Source organism: Girardinichthys multiradiatus, chromosome 11, assembly GCF_021462225.1.
Source record: "Girardinichthys multiradiatus isolate DD_20200921_A chromosome 11, DD_fGirMul_XY1, whole genome shotgun sequence".
Taxonomy (NCBI): domain Eukaryota; kingdom Metazoa; phylum Chordata; class Actinopteri; order Cyprinodontiformes; family Goodeidae; genus Girardinichthys; species Girardinichthys multiradiatus.
In genome coordinates, this window is record NC_061804.1 from 35934852 (window position 1) to 35957786 (window position 22935).

The 22935-nt window shown below is 40.8% G+C and overlaps 1 protein-coding gene across 2 annotated transcripts in view; it reads right to left on the reverse strand.

The window, feature by feature from the left end:
- Nucleotides 1–5253: 5253 nt before the first annotated feature.
- Nucleotides 5254–22935, reverse strand: part of LOC124876109 (voltage-gated potassium channel subunit beta-2-like) — a 38372-nt gene continuing 20690 nt past the window's right edge. For both annotated transcript variants that reach the window (XM_047378620.1, XM_047378621.1), the window contains exons 2-14: nucleotides 19272–19315; nucleotides 19155–19192; nucleotides 18871–18950; nucleotides 18364–18408; nucleotides 17936–17980; nucleotides 17780–17823; nucleotides 16583–16669; nucleotides 16407–16492; nucleotides 16193–16313; nucleotides 16002–16096; nucleotides 15738–15858; nucleotides 11122–11210; nucleotides 5254–9205 (exon numbers count right to left, since the gene is read on the reverse strand). In XM_047378620.1, the coding sequence (XP_047234576.1) occupies nucleotides 9116–9205; nucleotides 11122–11210; nucleotides 15738–15858; nucleotides 16002–16096; nucleotides 16193–16313; nucleotides 16407–16492; nucleotides 16583–16669; nucleotides 17780–17823; nucleotides 17936–17980; nucleotides 18364–18408; nucleotides 18871–18950; nucleotides 19155–19192; nucleotides 19272–19315 (985 nt within the window). In that variant the 3' untranslated portion in view covers nucleotides 5254–9115. The remainder of the gene's footprint in view (nucleotides 9206–11121; nucleotides 11211–15737; nucleotides 15859–16001; nucleotides 16097–16192; nucleotides 16314–16406; nucleotides 16493–16582; nucleotides 16670–17779; nucleotides 17824–17935; nucleotides 17981–18363; nucleotides 18409–18870; nucleotides 18951–19154; nucleotides 19193–19271; nucleotides 19316–22935) is intronic.

A 22935-nucleotide genomic window follows, 5' to 3' on the forward strand; every position in this document is an offset into this window, starting at 1 on the left:
TCAGCACATATGCTTCATCTGCTGCTCTGATGGCACTGGGAATCCCAGTGACAGAGAGGCTTGTAAGTGTTGGCGTCCCAGATGTTTTTTGTTTGCAGTAAGCATGTGTGCGTCCCAGCAGGGAGGGGCACAGACACTGCTGGACACACCGCTTTGGTACGTTTGGTGCATCGTCCATTTCAGGGTCGCCGCGGCTCACATGAGGAAGAGCTTTTGGCATTTTTGATGATGTAAGGGGGGCAGGAAGACAGTCACTGTTTAATTTAAACTCAAACTAATGACTATCAATGTTTCTTGGAAGTGCTATTTGTATATAAGTCTATTTGTAACGACTGCAGTCTTTAAGCAAAGCAAAATGCCTCACATACAAACCTGATTCCAAATTAGCTAAGATCTGAAACTTATGGAAACAAAAATAAAAATAGTGATTTGAAATAGTTCAGAATGTGTATTTAAATGTAAACCAATTATTCACATTTTTACTTCAATCAATTGTTTTGCAAAAGTAGTAATATCCCTTGAAATATTTAACATGTTGTCAAATTACAACCAAATACTGTAATGAAGACATTTTGATTTTATGTGATACACCAGTACAAAGTCCTTGAACCACCACCTTAACGTGGTGGAGGGGTTTGAGTGCTCAAATGATCCTAGAGGCTATGTTGTCTGGGGCCTAAATGCCCCTGGTAGGGTCTCCCATGGCAAACAGGCTCTAGGTGATGGGTCAGACAAAGAGTGGTTCAAGATTCCCTCATGAAGAAAAAAATATCGAGGCACGTGACGTCGCCCGGTACAGCGGAGTCGGGGTCCCACCCTGGAGCCAGGCCTGGGGTCGGGACTCGTCGGAGAGTGCCTGGTGGCCGGGTTGCTCCTCGCGGGACCCGGCCGGGCCAAGCCCGAACGAGAGACGCGAGGCCATCCCCCAGTGGGCCCACCACCTGCAGGGGGAACCGTGAGGGTTCTCCCATTTCCTTGAGAGGGGTTGGACTCTGTTCTACTCTGGAGTGGCCCACGGGGAGAGGCGGCGGGCTGGTGTGGGTTTGCTTATTGCCCCCCAGCTCAGCCGTCTCGTGTTGGGGTTTACCCCAGTGGATGAGAGGGTCGTATCCCTGCGCCTTCGGGTTGGGGAGAGGTCTCTGACTATAATTTCAGCCTACGGGCCGAGTGGCAGTGCAGAGTACCCGGCCTTCTTGGCGTCCCTGTCGGGGGTGCTGGATAGTGCCCCTCCCGGGGACTCCATTATTCTGCTGGGGGACTTCAACGCCCACGTGGGGAACGACAGTGACACCTGGAGAGGCGTGATCGGGAGGAATGGCCTCCCCGATCTGAATCCGAGTGGTGTTTTGTTACTGGACTTCTGTGCTAGTCACGGATTGTCCATAACGAACACCATGTTCAAACATAAGGGTGTCCATCAGTGGACTTGGCACCAGGACACCCTAGGCAGGAGGTCGATGATCGACTTTGTTGTCGTATCATTAGATCTTCGGCCGCATGTTTTGGACACTCGGGTGAAGAGAGGGGCTGAGCTGTCCACTGATCATCACCTGGTGGTGAGTTGGATCCGCTGGAGGAGGAGAAAGCCAGTCAGACTTGGCAGGCCCAAGCGCATAGTGAGGGTCTGCTGGGAACGTCTGGCGGAGCCCTTGGCCTGGGATGTATTCAACTCCCACCTCCAGGAGAGCTTCTACCAGATCCCGGGGGATGTTGGAGACATAGAGTCCGAGTGGACCATGTTCTCCGCATCTATTGTCGATGCTGCTGCCCGTAGCTGTGGCCGTAAGGTCTGCGGTGCCTGTCGCGGCGGCAATCCCAGAACCCGGTGGTGGACACCGGCAGTAAGGGATGCTGTTAAGCTGAAGAAGGAGTCCTATCGGCTGTGGTTGGCTTGTGGGACTCCTGAGGCGTCTAACGGGTACCGTGAGGCCAAGCGTGCTGCGGCCCGGGCTGTGGCAGAGGCAAAAACACGGGCCTGGGAGGAGTTCAGTGAGGCCATGGAGAAGGACTACCGGTTGGCCTCGAAGCGATTCTGGCAAACCGTCCGTCGCCTCAGGAGGGGGAAGCAGTGCTTCGCCAACACTGTTTACAGTGGGGGCGGGAGACTGCTGACCTCGACTGAGGACATTATCGGGCGGTGGAAGGAGTACTTCGAGGATCTCCTCAATCCTGCCATCACGCATTCCGTGGTGGAAACAGAGGCTGGGGACTCGGGGTCGGACTCTTTCATCACCCAGGCTGAAGTCACCGAGGTGGTTAAAAAGCTCCGCGGTGGCAGGGCTTCGGGGGTGGATGAGATCCGCCATGAGTACCTCAAGTCTCTGGATGTTGTAGGGCTGTCATGGTTGACACGTCTCTTCAACATTGCGTGGCGGTCGAGGACAGTGCCTCTGGACTGGCAGACTGGGGTGGTGGTCCCCCAGACCGGAGGGTGTGTTCCAACTACAGGGGGATCACACTCTTCAGCCTCCCTGGTAAGGCCTACGCCAGGGTATTGGAGAGGAGAGCCCGACCGATAGTCGAACCTCGGCTTCAGGAGGAGCAGTGTGGTTTTCGTCCCGGCCGTGGAACACTGGACCAGTTCTACACCCTCTACAGGGTGCTCGAGGGTTCATGGGAGTTTGCCCAACCGGTTCACATGTGTTTTGTGGACCTGGAGAAGGCATTCGACTGTGTCCCTCGTGATGCCCTGTGCGGGGTGCTCCAGGAGTATGGAATCGGGGGCCCTTTACTAGGGGCCATCCGGTCCCTGTACGAGCGGAGCAGGAGTTTGGTCCGCATTGCCGGCACTAAGTCGGACCTGTTCCCAGTGCATGTTGGACTCCGGCAGGGCTGCCCTTTGTCACCGGTCCTGTTCATAACTTTTATGGACAGGATTTCTAGACGCAGCCAAGGGCCGGAGGGGGTCGGGTTTGGGGACCAGTGGATTTCGTCTCTTCTTTTTGCAGATGACGTGGTCCTGCTGGCCCCCTCTAGCCAAGACCTACAGCATGCGCTGTGGCGGTTCGCAGCCGAGTGTGAAGCGGCTGGGATGAGGATCAGCTCCTCCAAGTCCGAGGCCATGATACTCGACCGGAAAAGGGTGGCTTGTCCTCTTCAGGTTGGAGGGGAGTTCCTGCCTCAAGTGGAGGAGTTTAAGTATCTCGGGGTCTTGTTCACGAGTGAGGGAAGAATGGAGCGGGAGATCGACAGACGGATCGGTGCGGCTGCCACAGTAATGGGGGCGCTGTGCCGGTCCATTGTGGTGAAGAGAGAGCTGAGCCGAAAAGCAAAGCTCTCAATTTACTGGTCGGTCTACGTTCCTACCCTCACTTATGGCCATGAACTTTGGGTCATGACCGAAAGAACGAGATCCCGGATACAAGCGGCTGAAATGAGCTTCCTCCGTAGGGTGGCCGGGCACTCCCTTAGAGATAGGGTGAGGAGCTCGGCCATCCGGGAGGGGCTCGGAGTAGAGCCGCTGCTCCTCCACATCGAGAGGAGCCAGTTGAGGTGGCTCGGGCATCTATACCGAATGCCTCCTGGACGCCTTCCTTGGGAGGTGTTCCAGGCACGTCCCACCGGGAGGAGGCCCAGGGGACGGCCCAGGACACGCTGGAGGGACTATGTCTCTCGGCTGGCCTGGGAACGCCTTGGGCTCCCCCTGGAGGAACTGGAGGAGGTGTCTGGAGAGAGGGACGTCTGGGCGTCTCTGTTGAGTCTGCTGCCCCCGCGACCCGGTCCCAGATAAAGCGGAAGACGACGACGACAACACCAGTACAAAGTTGTGCATATTTTAAAGAGGCAGAAAATGATACTTGGTAAAGATAAAATAATAAAAATGAATGAAAAGTGTGACATGCTTTTATATCTTACCCCCTTTAATTACCCTGATACTTCGAAATAAAATTCAGTGCAACCAATTCATTTCAGAAGTCAACTAATTAGTAATCAGAGTCCATTTGTGTGTATGACAAGAAGTTTAAAGCATGATCAGATTAAAAAGTAATATCCAAAACTTTGAACATCTTATATTGTTCAATCCATTACCTGAAATAAAAAAGTATGGCTCAGCTGCAAACCTAAAAAGACTAACAGGCCAGGCAAGGAGAGCATTTATCAGAGAAGCAGCCAAGGGGCTTGTGGTGACTCTGGGGGAGATTTTCTGGATGATTGGCCTAAAGAAAGCCAAAAAACGACTGTTTGCAGTTTGCTACAAGCCATATAGGGAACACTGTAAATATAGATGTTCTCGTCAAATTAGACTAAAATTGATCGTTTTGGCCTACATTCAAAACGCTGTGTATGACAATAAACTAACCCTGTGCATCGCCCTGAACACACCATCCCCACTGTAAAACGTGGTGGTGGTAGCATAATGCTGTGGGAAGGTTTATCATCCGAATGGACAGAGACTCTGGTCAGAGTTGATGGAATGATGGATGAAGAGATCCTAAAAACAAGAGATCCTGGAAGAAGACTTGTTGGGGCTACAAAAGACTTGAGACTGGGACAGATATTCACCTTCCAGTAAGACAACAACCCTAAACATACAGACAGACCTTTAATGGAATAGTTTAGATCAAAATGCACTTATGTACTAGAATGGCCCAGTTAAAGCCCAGACCTCAATCCAATAGAGAAGCTGTAACAAGAATTGAAAATTAATATTCAAAGACCTCCATCACCGTCCAATAATTAAGTAGTTTGCAAAGGAGAAGGGGCAGAAATGTCGGCTTCCAGATGTTCAAAACAGGTAGAAACATACACCAAACGTTTTGGGGCTGTAATTGTAGTCAAATGTAGTTCTTTAGGTATTGACTTACCTTTCTTCTTCACATTTATTTACAACTTGTGTTTGCCTGTTACATAAAACCTGATAATGAACATTACAGTTTGTGGTTGTAACTTGACAAATTGTGAAAAGGTTCAAGCAGTGTGAATACTTGTACAAGGCACTGTATATTTATAATTCAATTACATATATTTATCATTTATATAATTACACTATTATAATATATTTGTACTCTTTTTAACATTCGAAGAGGCTGGTAATACAATCCCAACCTTCTGAAAAAAAAACAAGATCATAGTTCTCACTGATGCCAGCTGCCTAGGGTTCTGTATTATAGACAAACATAACAAAATGCTTTAACTCAGGAATGTGTTGTTGGGGGAATAAATGCTCATTTACGATTTTATGTCAACATATTTCTAAAAAATTAAGCAATGGCAACAAAAAAATCAGTTCACTGTAAAAAAGGAAAGCGCTGATGATGAAACAGAGTCTTAAGTTTATTGTCGGTGAACAGGTAAGTAGCCAATATTTTAGGACTGTATGATATTAGGAATGTATGCGGTCGCCCTATATTTTATTAATCCGATGACAAAATGCAGTGTGATAAACCCCATTTTCCTTAGTCAAGTCTTCTATAACATTACGATGCATCCAACTCTGTGACTTTTAGTGTATCGGTCAATATCATGTATGTTATGTGTGGGCATATGGTAGAGTTAGCTTTTATTAGCCAACATGCTATATGTAGCAAGTTAGCTAAGTCTGGCATTCAGTTACATTTTATTGACTTAGAATATCATCAAAAAGTTTGTTTATTTTAGTAAATGAGTATAAAAAGGGAAACTCTATATACTATATTATAAAGATTCATTATGGCTTGTGCACATTTTTGTACTGAGTTCCTTCCACCTAATTTTCCATTATTATGCTTGGGTACAGCGCTTTGAACAGCCAGCTTCTTTACCAATGACCTTTTGTGGAATATCCTTGTGGAGGGTTTCAGTTACTGTTTACTGTTTCATTAGCCTTCTCATAACTGTGTTTAATAATAATGTTATTAGTCTTATGTCATAGTTTTATGAGAAACTGAATTTTTGGTTTTCATTGGCTGTATGCCATAATGACCCAATATAACAGACATAAATGCTTTAAATATATGACTGAGTGTAATTAATTTATAAGAAATATGAGTTGAACGTTTTTAATAACTGAAATAAATTTTTTGATGAAATTTAAATTTTTGAGATGCTTTTACTGACTTACTTTGGCACAGTAGATAAAGTTGCCTTATTTATAGCTAAGATGTTAATGTTATGTTAGCATGTTAATGTTATAGCTAAGATGTTAATGTTAGCATAGTAAATAGTTGATGTTTGGTGACATGCTAGGGTTAGCTAACATGCTCCATCCAACAAATTGAATAGATTAATTGCATTGAAATCAATCAGTTAGGATATAGGAAATATACCATCTAAGGATTACTGCATTTCAGTAGTTTATGATACTAAAATTACACGACATGTTTCCAGTAAATTTCCAGCTAAAGCCAGCATCTGTGAAAGAAACCATAATGTTCAATCATTCATTCATCTTCTATACCGTTTATTCCATAGTGGGTCACGGGGGAGCTGGTGCCTATCTCCAGCAGTCTACAGGCGAGAGGCAGGGTACACCCTGGGCAGGTCGCCAATCCATCGCAGGGCAACACAGAGACATACAGGACAAACAACCATGCACACACTGATTCACACCTAAGGGCAATTTAGAGAGATCGATTAACCTAAGTCACGTTTTCTGAACATTGTGTCCCAATTTTTCATTGTTGCATAACTGATGGTCTGTGGCAGGTAATTAAGTTTTTTCCACCTCAGTATTTTTTTGGAGATTGGAAAATATATTTTAATTTATCCTGGACAATATTGTTTTTTTTTTTTTTATGAATATTAGAACTAGAAATGTGTAGGAAAACTACCTAACTGATGAAATTTATCTTTCAAGAATTAAAATCCCTGAGGTGAAAAAGAAAAAACCTGGTAACACTTTAATTAATAGGCAGGATTTTCTAATATCTTAGCTGCTTTCTGTCTGATTCTTTCATCTGAAACATTTAACAAAGACTCAGACAGAGTCATGGGATTATTTCAGTTAGTTCTGCAGCTACAACCAAAGCCTGAGTCTCAGTGAGGGCAAAAATGGAGCAACCAGATTTGATAAGCAGCAGAGGAATGCACTGTGCTCTGAATGTTATCAGCCTGCTTCAGTTAGCTCAAGTTAAGAACAAGCAGAAAAGCTGCAGGTGTTTCTTTTGCCTAGAAAAGTGTCTAAAGAATCTGAAATATTTTATTTATGACGGTCCACAGCCCACAGCTTGCTATTGTTTAAAAAATAAATTTAAAAGTTATTAATCAAGGCTTTAGTGGGACGTCAAGTAGCTCAATGATAGAGCAGGTGTAGCTGTCCTGGGTTCGCTTCCTGGCTTTGGGTTATTTACTGCATACCTTCCCCTTCTCTCTCTACCCTTCTTCCTGTCCAGCTACTAATGAATGAAGACCATTACTGCCACAGAAACTTATTAAAGGAAGGTTTTACTTTAAATCCTTCACCCTGCAAGACATTTTTTTCAGTTTATAATATAACAAATATATATCAGGGTTTTGGGGAGAATGTGCCTATGAAGCAAATCAGAATCTAAATATTTGCTTGATTGTGGTTCATCCTTTTAGCATCCTCCCTGGTAGACCGGTTTAATAATTTGTACATCCCCCACATGAGTTCTGGTCTCTCTTATATGCTCTCCTCTCTTCATCTCACCCTAAAGTTTTTCTACAGGATTTAGGTCTAAACAATAAGATGGCCACGGAAGAACAATGATTTTATGTCTGGAAAATCACTTCTACTTGTATACGGCCCTAGCATTTGGATCATTATTCTGCTGAATTATTCTCAAAATTTGTAACTATGTAAGAAAAACTGCAAAGAAATCATGTAAGTGTGTAAGAATCAAAGGGTAGACTGACACAGAAGGAGTACTTACAGAGATACTGTATGAGCAAAGAAGCTATATTTTGAATTTCAAAACAAAAAGAGAAAGACAAAACAAAACAAAAAATACATTTGCTAATTCTTACCCTGGAGCTCCTTGTATCATGGTAAATAAACTTTTTTCCTATGATTGCAAAAGTACAGTTTCACCACAGTGTGTCCAAAGCTATGTGACCGTCCCACTCTCTCCTACTGTCTCAAACCTTTTCTTTAAGTACAGCAACAGTCTTTACATTATTGACACTTTTCGTTGGCATTTGCCTGTACAGTTTAAGACAATACAAAGGGTTTACATCAGATGGATACGGCTGTGTTCCAGGATAGCTGGGCCTATTTAAAGTAAGACCCCAGCAGCAGGGGTACTGGATCAAACTCCAGGACTATTCGAATAAAAAAAATAAATAAAAATAATGGCTTACAAGGGCACTGCAAATCTACATAAGCCGTAAAAGCCATGCCACATTTACGCCCGGTTAGGGCTAATTCTCTCTTAAAGGGACATGCGCACAGTTTACAAACAGAGGAGGCAAAAAGACTGCCGGGAAAGCAGCAGGGTTGGGAAAGTCTTTCTAAACTGCACCCACTAATAATACCTGTTTTCATTTTTTTAAAGTGACCTTTGCTAGCCAAACTAAATGGTTAATTCAGCCTTTTCTTTATACTGCACAATACTTATGAGATCAGATCCTTTTTTAAAACTAGACTGATGGTTTTGTTTGTTTTTCACAACACAAGTAACTCATTGTTCCCAACCCTGTGAAGCAGTGAGTGTTGCAGACCAGTCACATGCACATGATGGGAAATGTTCAGCTAGACACACTAACCTTTGGCTCTCTGGCTGCTGGCTCCTAAACATCACACAGAACAACAGGCTGCTGCAAGGGAGGGCAGACTCAAATGTCCAGTGAAAGCACCATTTAACCAGCAATGTTGAATTTAAGAAAAGAGGTGGGATTTATTTTCCACTGTGGGCCATTTCCTGTGCTTTGACTGCAGCTGAACGCTTGCAAACCTTTCTCGGTTTCTGTGAACAGCAGAAGCTTCTCACTCTTGTTCTATGAAGTCTGCGAACAATTGACAGTGAGCAATATATGATCCTTTTTTTTCACAGCTGAGCGAGATTTTCTTTTTTGTTGTATATGATACAAATTTGTGCGCCAACATGGGTATGCGCACAGACTGGAAGCATAATGTTTGCGGAGAACATGCAATTTGAGTATACAGCAGAGCAAGAAGCGAAGTTTCCCAAGGTTTTCTTGTCATGAAACATCACCCGTCACTGTTTATTTTGTATCTTTAAGCACGCGTCTCTTTCTTTGAGTGTGGTTTATTTCCCAGCAGGGTGTCGATCTCAGTAATGGTCTGAGGGGTCATTTGGGATAGAATCTGGGGAAAAAAGGAAAGGGCAGTTATACAATGTTATTTTTATTGTGTATGTCAGTTGTCTCTTTGAATGGCACACAGGGTAATGTGTATCTGTTGGTTTAAACATCTGTGTCTCTAAATACTTGCAGTGCCTTGCCAAAACGTTCATATGACTTGAACTTTCACATTTGTTGTGAGGTGAGGTTAGCTGGATAAATATCTCCCAACTAAAGCTGTGTATTTTGCATGGGTAGCATCAGTACATATAAGAAATCACTCATTCAGTAAAATCATTAATTTCGTTAGTCTCAAGCTATCTTTCTGTCTAAAATCAGTTTGCCTGAAGGTTAAATTCTCTTTTCCAGGGAATTGCATGAAAAGATGAAAAGAATATACTATACAAATATATTTTTTCTCAAAATCACAATATTAACTTCACCTGTAAATAGAATTATTATAATGCATCCGGTCACAAAAAAATCAATCATTAAACTATTAACACTTCCAGTAATATAACATGAGATAAACAAACATGAAATTGAAATACTTAAAGGGGAATTCGAAAGGGTTGGAGAATGAACGTTTAGGTTTTCTTTAGCTGACAGATTTACCTTACCAAAACGATCTCCCTCTCTCTCTCTCTGGAAAGGTAAACTCATGGTTCTCACGCATATTTTGGATTTCTCAGTCACTGGACAGGACGGAAAGTTTGGAAGAAATCAAGAAAGGGGACCCAACAGAGGAAGGTCTGTAGGTTGGGTGGCGTCTTATGATGGGACAGGATAGAGAGCATCTCCAGGCGGGTCAGATGCTGTTTACTTTCTTGGTACCAGCTTGGCCTTCTCCAGGATACTTCTCTCAGTCTAGTTTCTCTCAGTCATAAAGGATCATCATCATTGCCTCACACAGGTGTTTTCTGTTTGTTCTAATTTTCTCTAGCAAGTCTCTGAGGCCTTCACAAAACAGCAGCTTTTTTTCAGCAAAAATAGGGCAAAAAAACAAAGGAACACCACGGTTTTTAGATTTTTATTTACAAAATCATGTATCAACCTCCTTCCAGTTTTTCAGTACTTTGTGTCGGTCTATCACATAAGACACAACAATATTAACTGGAACTGCAAGCAGTTATCAACAGGTTCCAAGCCTAAACTAGCAACCCCGCACCTGGCTCCACCCCTCCCAGCACTCCATGTCACGTGCCCTGCCAACCTAGCATGCGGCGACCATTTAATATGAGCGGATTTTCCATTATGTCATGTTATAACTAGCTTGCAGAAGCACTCAGGCCTCAAAGGCTTGGCCCTTACAATACATTGTGGCCAAGTTATATCATTGGTAAAAAAAAATAAAAAATCATAGAGGATCCAGTTTCTCCTTAAATTCTTAAAATATTGCTAGAGGAAGCATTTTAAGACAGAAGTAGGGTATAAAAGTCCCACGTCTTTGCATGATTTTCTTTTTAAGAAAAATGTTCATTCCATTTTGAGAGTGAACAGAGCATTTTATGCGAATTTCATAAATTCACAAAAAAACCATCCTATGCCTCATAATTTTCAAACAATTCTCAATTAACCATGTCTATATCTGCAATAATATACATTGTTTTAATCTCCCTAAATGTAATGATTTTTCAACAAAAAAATTATAAAGCATTGTTTATACAATATAAGCCAATAATGACACAAATTTAGAAAATCAAAAAAATCCATATTAATAAAATGAAGTTAAAATTCCCAAAATATTCTCCGATGACTGACTGTAGAAGTGTTTATTCAAGTCCTGGATTTAGTGCTTTTTTACAAAAAACGGTTAACCATCATGTCTACAGTCCTTGAAATGTGGTTGTAATGGGACAAAATGATAAAGAGTTCAAGTGAGATTAATACTTTTGCAAGACACGGCAGAAAGAATACAGAGAAAGAATGAAAAATATATACCTGGAGGGCTCCAAGGTTCTCTAGTAGCTGGTCAGTATTAGAAACACCAAGAAGCACTGAGCTGACACCCTCACTTCGCAAACACCAGGCTGTAGAGAGAAAACAGAAGATTGTGAGCTCCTGAGTTACTTGTTAGTGATTTTGTTTATTCCTCCTATGTGCGGCTAAAATGTCAGTAAAGGTTAAAAGCTGTTTGCATTTTGTGTGCAGATGATGCATCTAACAAAACATCTCACAATATGCTGATGGTAGTCTTCCAGAGACAACCCTGGAATATAACAAGAACATAAGATGAAGCTGAGGTGTATTGCTGAGGAGCATCGTAGTAAACAGGTACGATCCCAAACAACATTTAAAGAAAATCTATTTAGACAAACACAATGGAAATCTTTGCAAGAAGTCAAGAAAGTTTCTGAAGATTACTGGGAAAAATATAAAAATGATTCTGAAATGCTTTAAATGTTCTCAGAATCAAAAATTTAACATTAACCAAAATTATACAAAAAATATTATCCAGTGGTCTCTCAAATCAAATGAGAAGTCGTGAGCAACATAGTAAAGAGGAGAGGCGTCGACCATCTTGTTATTATCATACAGGCAACAAGTCTGCATCTGTTATGGCACTAATAATATGATCTGAGTGATAACATAACGCTCCTTCCACACTCATTGGCTGCTCTGGTAAGGTCGTGTAAAAAGCCTTAAGATCAATATGTATTTTATTGAGATAATGGCCAATTTCTCTTAGCCACTTTTCAAAATGGGAAAAACAAGAGAACATTCTATTCAAGTAACTGTCGTTCTTGTAGAAGTCCTGAAATGCATTAAGCAGAGTTGTTTTAGAAGACCTATTTACTAAGTCTGACTAAATTTTCTTATTCTCACAACTACAGAAGTAAAGAAAATATAGATTAAAATATTTATATTAAGTTTTTTATTCATGGAACTTTTTATTTCCTGAACAAAAGTACATGTAGTTTTTATAGTGATGTACAAAGTCTGTATAATCAGGAAGACCAACTCTTTCTGATTTGTTTTTCTCTCATTTATTAAGCAAGCATTGTTTTGTTTTATACGACGAAGTGTTTGAGACATTGCAGATAAAAGAAAGAAAAAAAAAACCTTAACCCTAATAACAATGAACCCCTAAATTATTTATAAATGTACCTATTTCTAATTTGGTTCTTGGAATCTATGGAAGCAAATCGTTACCATATTTCAAATGAAAAACATTTTCAGAAATGCTTTTTCATTTTAAGAATGTGGCTGCATTGTTTGACTCATAAATGAAATTAATAATCAATAATCCTATTTGCATTTTAATTTTCTTCTTCAAGACTGCTCATTCTTTCACTTAATTAAAATGAAAAAGAAAAAGACATTTGAGATTTATTTTTCAAAATGTACCCCAGCAAATAGATACCAAAATTCAATTTGAAATGTAAAATTTGAAAATGAAAAAGCATTTCCAGAAATGCTTTTTCATTTTAAGAATGTGGCTGCATTATTTGACCCATAAATAAAATTAGTAATCAATCATCCTATATGCATTTGCATTTTCTTCTTCATGACTGCACATTTTATGCCATAATCAAAAAGAAAACAAAGCAGACATTGCTTTTTCGTTTTCGTGGTCTGCCCGCAAAGTACTGCCCAGAACTCGAAAACGAAAAAGCATTCCGAGCTGCGGGCGCAGAAGAGTGACGTCAGCAGCCGCTCTTCCTCAGCTCCCTGCTAACAGAGCTACCCATCTTGTTCGGTAGGGGGCGCTGTGCACGTCTGCATTGCATTACATTGCAAACGTGCCGAGAAATTGATTGCATTGCAGCAGGGCCGAGCTCAATTTGTGGCAGTGGCAGGCAGAACATGAATCATGGGATAGGGTGGGCCACCCATCCTTCAAATGGAAAAGAAGGACACATTTGTTGGAACCTTGGAGATTGGACAGCATTCAGGACGTTATCGGCCTACAAATGCGTCCTTCAAAGGATGCAGACCTCAATTTGGACACAGCAATAGTGAATGACATCCGTGAATCAGTAAATCTGTGTTTGATTAATCTCTGGCTTCAAGAACCTGGATGTGTGACACAAAAAACTGAATTTTGGAACTGAAATTGAATTTTAGACCTGAAAGTGAAAGTAATCGAACAGAATTTTCAATATAAAGCAAAACAATTTTCAAAGCAAACAAGTTCAGTTTTAAACCATTACAGGTCCTTCTCAAAATATTAGCATATTGTGATAAAGTTCATTATTTTCCATAATGTCATGATGAAAATTTAACATTCATATATTTTAGATTCATTGCACACTAACTGAAATATTTCAGGTCTTTTATTGTCTTAATACGGATGATTTTGGCATACAGCTCATGAAAACCCAAAATTCCTATCTCACAAAATTAGCATATTTCATCCGACCAATAAAAGAAAAGTGTTTTTAATACAAAAAACGTCAACCTTCAAATAATCATGTACAGTTATGCACTCAATACTTGGTCGGAAATCCTTTGGCAGAAATGACTGCTTCAATGCGGCGTGGCATGGAGGCAATCAGCCTGTGGCACTGCTGAGGTCTTATGGAGGCCCAGGATGCTTCGATAGCGGCCTTTAGCTCATCCAGAGTGTTGGGTCTTGAGTCTCTCAACGTTCTCTTCACAATATCCCACAGATTCTCTATGGGGTTCAAGTCAGGAGAGTTGGCAGGCCAATTGAGCACAGTGATACCATGGTCAGTAAACCATTTACCAGTGGTTTTGGCACTGTGAGCAGGTGCCAGGTCGTGCTGAAAAATGAAATCTTCATCTCCATAAAGCTTTTCAGCAGATGGAAGCATGAAGTGCTCCAAAATCTCCTGATAGCTAGCTGCATTGACCCTGCCCTTGATAAAACACAGTGGACCAACACCAGCAGGTGACACGGCACCCCAGACCATCACTGACTGTGGGTACTTGACACTGGACTTCTGGCATTTTGGCATTTCCTTCTCCCCAGTCTTCCTCCAGACTCTGGCACCTTGATTTCTGAATGACATGCAGAATTTGCTTTCATCCGAAAAAAGTACTTTGGACCACTGAGCAACAGTCCAGTGCTGCTTCTCTGTAGCCCAGGTCAGGCGCTTCTGCCGCTGTTTCTGGTTCAAAAGTGGCTTGACCTGGGGAATGCGGCACCTGTAGCCCATTTCCTGCACACGCCTGTGCACGGTGGCTCTGGATGTTTCTACTCCAGACTCAGTCCACTGCTTCCGCAGGTCCCCCAAGGTCTGGAATCGGCCCTTCTCCACAATCTTCCTCAGGGTCCGGTCACCTCTTCTCATTGTGCAGCGTTTTCTGCCACACTTTTTCCTTCCCACAGACTTCCCACTGAGGTGCCTTGATACTGCACTCTGGGAACAGCCTATTCGTTCAGAAATTTCTTTCTGTGTCTTACCCTCTTGCTTGAGGGTGTCAATAGTGGCCTTCTGGACAGCAGTCAGGTCGGCAGTCTTACCCATGATTGGGGTTTTGAGTGATGAACCAGGCTGGGAGTTTTAAAGGCCTCAGGAATCTTTTGCAGGTGTTTAGAGTTAACTCGTTGATTCAGATGATTAGGTTCATAGCTCGTTTAGAGACCCTTTTAATGATATGCTAATTTTGTGAGATAGGAATTTTGGGTTTTCATGAGCTGTATGCCAAAATCATCCGTATTAAGACAATAAAAGACCTTAAATATTTCAGTTAGTGTGCAATGAATCTAAAATATATGAATGTTAAATTTTCATCATGACATTATGGAAAATAATGAACTTTATCACAATATGCTAATATTTTGAGAAGGACCTGTATATTCAGTTTTAGTTTGGTGAAATTCATTTTCAAACCAATGCATTTAATTTGAAATTACACAAATACAGATTCAGTCTGAGCAATTCAAATTAAGTTTCTTCCCATACTTCCTCTTCTCAGTCTGAAGAGCTCACTGTTAGAGAACTGCTGCAAACAGTGACATCTCAGGGTCACCAGGTATTCATAAAAACCATTAGACGTGATCTACAAGCCATGCCATTTCTCCTACAAAGGCCCTGGGAATGTTGTCAGAGTGCGTGGTCTCATGAAATACCATACTAGCATATTTAAAAAACATCTGCCAGAACACATAAATGGGCTTTCATTGTGGTTTTCAGCAACATAAAGACCTAAAACATGGCTAAATCAAACCAGAACAGGGTTTTACACACCTTCAGCAGGGGTGCCATTAAATGGTGTCCTTCAGGGCATCTTTATTTAAATCATTACATACTTTGTAGAGTTTTTGAAACCCCATAGCCACAATTAGGTATTTTCTTTCAGGGATAACATAACTTTCAAGAGTAAGACTGAGCCAAACTAAATTCTGCAAACATCATTGTAACCTTACTCTGTAGTACAGGACAGCAGATACTAATATTTATATATTTAATGAGCCTCATAGTTAACGTCTAAAGCACTCCGTCCTCCATTTACCGGTGGTTTGGGTGACTTGGGCTGAAACTGAAATCTACCATATTTCAGAAACAGATCTCTTCTCACACATCCGTAAAATAAAAATAGACATGTTTTATGTTTTCATCATAAAATCAGGCCCTGTGTCATGGTACCTATGGCTAATTGTGCAGCGGTGCAGCCCAGTCTGTCTGCCAGTAGATGGAGCTCCTTGATTTTAGCCAGTTGCCTTCTGCCTTCTTCACTGTTCACCCGTTCCTTCAGCCACTGGTATCCCTTCAGTAGAACCAGCATTGAGAAAAATAAGTGATACCGCACTGACTTTTGCATAGGCATACTGATGAAGTAGAGAAATAGTATAATACGTTTTATTGTGAGCGAGAGAAATCCCTAACGCACACCGCTTAAATCAAACTGACCTTCATCGCTGCTCTGGAGCACTCGGGCACACCATCGCTGTACTTCCCTGTGATTAATCCACAAGCAAGTGGAGACCAGGTCATCGCTCCCACACCTGAGAGAGAGAATACAATAATACGCAGTGAAACAAACTGAAACCTTTATTTAATTCATCCGAGTGGACAAAGCTCCAGGAATGTAAACGTCTGACCGATCTTGTGGTAAAGTTCAGGAAGCTGAACCTCCACTTTGTCCCTCTGGAAATAGTGATACTCTGCTTGCTCACATACAGGTGGTATCAGGTTGAACTGACGTGCAACGGAGTACGCTTCCTGGAGACCAAAATGTGTTGAGTAAAGATGATAATGTGTGCACAAAGGTGACTGCAATGAATTTGTACAGATTTTGATTTTCTGAGTATGTACCATGATCTCCATTGAGCTCCAGCGAGAGGTTCCCCAGTACATGGCCATGCCCTGGTTTATTACAAATGTCATGGCCCGAACAATCTCTGTAAAATCACAATATTAAGCAGTTTATTTAAAAAAAAAAAAAAAACACGCCTTTGCTAAAAAACATGATTGAGATATCTTCATCAGACCTTCCATTGGACTGTTGACATCATTTCTGTTGGCGAAAACTAAGTCCACATAATCCAGTTGGAGTCTTGATAGGGATCCTCGTAAACCTGTGATAAAGAGAGTTAAAATAATACACTTAAATAGGCACAAATGTGTTTCAGGATAAAGCTTTTGTTTCCCGCTGATAACCACATCAGGGCAATATACATAAATTAATGGCTAGCAACTGTAATGTTCACATGTCTCATAGATTTTTCTTAATACTGTGTTAGCAACGCATACATTCAAGACAAAAAGAGAGGAGCAATTTGGTGAACAAAAGCTTTGAGTTGAGCATTGATCTCAGTATTTGAAGAATGGTGAATGTAACACACAAGATGCCATATTTAATCCTGAAGAGGATACAGTCTCTCCAGATAATAATACATGATATCTGTGTTTCTGTTTGAAATTATTGTCTGAAATCAAAAGTACATTTGAACTAATTAAAAAAATAAATTAAGATTATTTTCGTTCAACTAAGAAGTTCTGATAGTTCCAGCAGAACTTCTTCTGATACAAAATGAGACAGGCAGGTTGCAAAAGATGATAGAACAACATAAAAGGAGAATCAAATATGACAGGCTGTTTTTATTTTATTTAAAATGGCATTTTGAAATTTATTTGGACGCCTTTTCAATAATCAATGGAAATATCTTCTTTGGCATTACAGCAATCAAATCTGATTCTTATAACTGCTGATCAGCGTTTTTGCTTGTTTCTGATGATATTGTAATGATTTATCTTTGCTAATGAGCTCCTGTCTTTGAGGTTGGAAGGTTTCCTTGCCATCACCCTAATCTTTAGGTCCCTCCACAGATTCTATGTTAAAATAAAGCAGCAATTCCAGCTGCCGCACATTAATATTACGTCCAATCAGAAGAAACATGTTCATACATTTTATTTTCTGGATCATGTTTTTTTTTTTTTTTTATTAGTTTAGCTTTAAATGAGTAAATGCATCTCCTAATTTACCGTTTAAGCTGTTTTTTTAAGCTATTTGATGTTAAAATAAGAAAAAAACACAGGAAGACATTGTGTCCTTTTACTCTTTGGATGATCTCATTTCTGTACTATACTGTATGTTCCAATTTAAGTTTAAAGAAAAGACTGAGGCAGACTCATACATGTCTTTTTAAGTCAAAATACTTGAATGTTAATAGCAGAATGTGTCCTACCTTCAATAATGTGCTTTCTGGAGAGTCCTCGCTCTGTTTCTGCTCTATGGAGTGATAAAAACAGACATAAAATTAGATTATATGGAAAATATTGAAGAAATGACAAGCTATGGTAAAATAAACCAGTAAACTTTAGTTCTTGGGTGGTATACTTACTGGCCTCCCCAGTAGATTTTTGTTGTGATGACGAAACTTGAGCGCCTAAAAAGAACACGAGAGTTATATAGAACCTAAAGACAGGTAAATTAAGAGCAATTTGAACTCATGCAATCTGCATACGTTCAAAAGGAATAGCTGCTTTGTAGAGTATGTTGCAGTGAAAATTGGGTGAGTCAGCAGCAAGGTTTTGATTTGGGAGTTTATTCACATATTATATGATTTTTGTTAATCTTTTTATAGTTTGCCTGAGGTCAAAGCTCTATGGCTTTCTAAAGTGCATAGAGTTCCCTAGAGATTGGGTTTAAAAGCAATGCAGTGCATTTGAAGTGTCAATTATCAGCAAATGCAATCTAAAAAAATAAAATAACATTTGTAGTCTTTTAACATTTATGTGAGTCAGATAAGAAAGAAATGATTAACATTACCTCCATCCTTTCTTTTTGATAATGTTCCCTAGAGTGATTTCCGCTCTGTGGAGAAACAAACCAGAGATTTGATTTTTTTACTGTCATGAGCTTGCACTACAGAAGCATGAGAACATTCAGAAAATTTAAGTAATATTTCTTGTACTTTGATGAAAACAGACTTTTCTTGATTTATTTGCCTCAAGAAACAATGTATGCTGGGTTCTTACACGTTTGTGTCAAAATAATACATTTTTACAGCCTGAAATTTCCAGAGTTCTCAGTCCTTTTAAGCCTCATTTTATTTTCAAACAAGTTTCAAACATGGAACCTGAAAAAAAACATAAAAAGAATAGGAAGGAGAAAGGATAGATAGATAGATGGATGGAAGAATAGATGGATAAATAAAAAGACTTATTGGGAGACTGAGAGATGGATGGATGGAAGGACGGAAGGAAAGAAGGAACATCCAATCAAATCCTGTACTTTTCCAGACATTTTAATTTGGGCTTGGGAGAAAAGTCTGACCTTCCAGAGGCATACACCTCTGCTGTATCAAACAGGTTGACTCCATTTTCATAAGCGAGGGTCATCAGGTTCTCAGCCATCTGAGAGAATGCAAGCAATTAGGAAACATGGAGACAACCTATGCAATTATATCCAATTATGATTTTTTTATTTGCAACACACTACAGCAAATGAAAAATGATACAAGTGGAAATAAATTCCCCACAAAGAACAGTTTTACAAAATCAGTGGAGGAGGAGGAGCAGATAAATCTCATGCAAACAGTTAAACAGCAGAACTCTTACCTCATCAGAGATCTGGGATCCAAATGTCACCCAGGTGCCTGAATAACAGGAGACGTCTTGTTAGTGTGGAGTGTTTTAAAGAGAGATTAGTTTTTCAATGCCTTTAAGCCAACTCACCTAACCCGAGACAGGATACACGAAGTCCGGACTTTCCCAGGTTCCTGCGAAAGAGGGTGTAGGGAACACACCCCACAGTGACAAACCATATCATGAGTGAATATTTAGTTCTTTGCACATGTATTAATCTTTCAAACAGTGCACGGTCAACTTAACATATCAGTACTGAAAGTGAGGTATATTCAGCCTCAGACGAACAACAAGGCAACACCCAGAGATAGCATATTAAAACTGAAAAAGGCCTAACATTTTTGTAGGAAGTAAAAAAGTACATACAAAGCTCGGTCCAGCAAATGATATGCAATTTATAAAGTTGTCATTACAAAGTAAGACTGGCTCTTTAAAAACTGTACTGGAGCGATCAGGTTTGGTTAAACGATGCCAAACAGGAATATCATCAGCAGTAATCTTAGAGAAACAAATGTTGCTGCCAATCAACCTGGCAAGGTTGCTAAAGCCACTTCCAAGTAATCTGGAGTCCGACAGTGAGAAAGATTATTCACAGCTGAAAACCATTCAAGGCAGCTGGACAACTATCTGAAACACAAAAACAAATCCAAAGATGGGCTGAAAAAGAAAGAAATCTGAGTTTTGGAACCACTCTGTCAAGGTCAAGACCTGAATCAGGCTCAGATGTTGTGTTCTGACCTGGACAAAGCAAACTTCAATGAACTGATGAAGCATCACCTTTAAAAAAGAATTAAGTTTATCTGTGCATGTATTTTTTCTATTTTAAAAGAGTTTGACCACCACTTATACATCGAAAAACATTTATTTGATATTTCATGGACTCCATGAACAAATTAAAAGGCAACAAGAAAAACTTCAGATGGGACTTATGGCTTTCTATAACAATGGATTTCATCTTGCAGCTCTTTTTTATGTGACAGATTCGTGGAGTGCGTGACTAATAGTTGTCCTGCTGATTCTCCATCTGAACTGTGGATCTCTGCAGCTCCTCCAGAGTTACCATGGACCTTAGGGTGCTCCTCTGATTGACGGTCTTCTTGCATGCTTAGATACACAGCCATGTCTTGGTATGCCTTCATAGAACAGCTATATTAAAACTGAGGTTAAATTACACACAAGTAAGCTGTAGCTGGACGGGATTTTATCTGAGGTATTAAGGTCAGAATACAAATGCATGCAAAAAAAAATGTAAAAACTGTTTAATTTTTCATTAACATCACAAGCGAACCTTTGTATCAAAGTGACAACATTAGGTAAAGTTAAAGAGGTGTGAAAACCTTTGCATGGCATTGAATGTTTGGCGCTGGAACTCTTCCTCTTCAGCTAAAGGTCTCTCTTGCCTGAGGTTAAATTTGATACCTCTGCCTAATTAATTTTGAATAGCTGGCCTTTTATCCATTATATGTGAACAGTTGAGTCCAATACAGTGGGTCAGTAAAACCACTCCAGGGGGCTGGAGATCAGCTCCTGCTAAAAGCTTCTCTGGTCTTTACTATAAATGACCCAAAATGTTCCATAAGCTATGGGGAGTATATTACCCAGCTTGCCACCTCTGATTATCCAAACAGCTGAGTGTTGAAGGGATGGCAGGGAGAAGCAGAGAGCTGCATCTCTCCGAACACAGCAGCCTGTGCAGCCGAAACTGAAACGGGCTTCATGCTTGCTCTCCTCCTGTTCCTCCTCTTTTATGTGCGCTCTCCCCCATCCCAATTAGCGGAGGAGCCAGCTGGAGGGACAGTAGAACTGCAGTGAAATTCACTGCTGCTCATCGTCTTTTCATCTCCTCCCTTCCTCTGCCTGCCTCCCTGCGTCCGCCACAAACCGCCAAATGCAGACAGACAGACTGTCAAAGCATTTAGATGCAGCCAAACAAGTCTCGCTTTTATTGTCCTGGTCTATTTTTAATGCTGTGGACGTGGAACTATTTTTAGCATCCTGCATATGTAAGCATTTGTCTCCGGCTGCGTGTGCAATGTGGGGGGCATCAGTGTCTGTGTGTGTGTGTGTGGGTGCCAGATGCAAAGTGTTTGTGTCATTACATTAAACCATGTCGGAATAGCACACAGGTTAAAGGCCATGGATGACAGATGAAGGGAAAATGTGTTTGTGGGCTTTGCACATTGCTAAATCCTTGTATGGTAATCTGGCTGTGGTTCGTCAGCCAACAGCAGCTCTGCTTCTTCTCTCACACTGAGGGAGTTAATGTAAACGAGTGGCTTTTCTTTGAAAGCATATGTCAGATCAGTTATTTAAATGTTTTCTAAATTGGCTTTGTGCTGCATGTTTTGCGACATGTTTTTTTGAGAACACGCAAAGACAAGTCACACATCTAAAGTGTAGTGATGGGAAGTGCAGCTCTTCTTAAAGATTCAACTCTTGCCTTGGCTCCCTTAGAAGTGATGGATCTTAAAGGCCCCCAATTGGCTCTTCGCCGTTTATCACTCAAATCCTTCTGTTTTAAAAGGCATGGATTGCAAGTTAAAGACTCAGATCTCCCCGATGGGAGTCGGCTAACTCGTTTGCTACAGAGCAAAGGTCAGCTGTTAGAGCCAGCTCATTCACAGAGGACGCACCAGTGTAACCGTGCCAATCAGAATTAACTTCATATTACTTTGAGCTTTTAATGATATACTGTAGATGAAGAGTTCTTTTTTTGTAATGGAGATCAAAATTTAAGTGCACAACTTTAATTCTACAGTGGGCTTTCTCAAATGTAAGCAAGGTAATAGCCATCCACAAGCACAATTCTTGCTAGATATTTGACCACTTTTCTTATTACAAATGTTAGTACAAATTTAAAATGGTTAATTTTCTTGGTAAAGACCCAGCTTTTATTCATTTACATTATTTTTTATCTCTGTTGAGTTAGGGATTTGAACCCTTAACGTTAGCACGCTTTATGTATTCTAAAACCAGTTTATATTTGTATGGGATCATCGTCCTGTTGGACCACCGCGCTGGGCCCAAGTTTTAACTATCTAGTCATTGACTGAGGTGAAGTTGTGGAATATGAAGGTAGTCCCGACTACCAATGTACGTCGGGATGAAAACCAGCCTGACAGCATGATGCTGCCACCACCATGCTTAACAGTTAGAGCAGTCTTCTTTGGTTTAAAAACCTCACATTGACTTCCTCAAACATACGTCTTGCCGTTGTTGCTAAAAAGCTCAACATTTTTCTCATTAGATGATAAAACATTTCCCTTTAAAAAATATTAGTTTTGTCCAAGCCAGCACCTGGAAATTTAAGTTGTGCTTAATGATGCTGAAGAATGAGCAAAAGCTTCCTTCTTAGCCTGCAACATCTAAATCCATGTTGATATTTATTTGGCTTCACTTAGGACTCTGCTATTCCCACCTGTTCCGCTGAGTGATGCTCTTGAGCTTAAAACGGTAAATGGGTTGTTCTTGAACATCCTAACTACAGTATCTTCTGAAGTCTGGTGGTTTCATGTTGGTGATAATTTGGTGTTCCAACTAAGAAAGATCCTAAACATACATCAAAATTGGTTTTGGAATAGACAGATCACGCTCAACATAAGATTCTGGGGATTGCCTAACCTCAAGCCTATTGCAAATTCTTGGGCTACGCTTAAAAGTTGAGTTTGTATCAAGAAACCAACCAGTAAAAATAAATCCCACCATTTTTAAAAGAAGAGGTCAAATATCCAGCCAGAATTATGTCAGAAGCTAA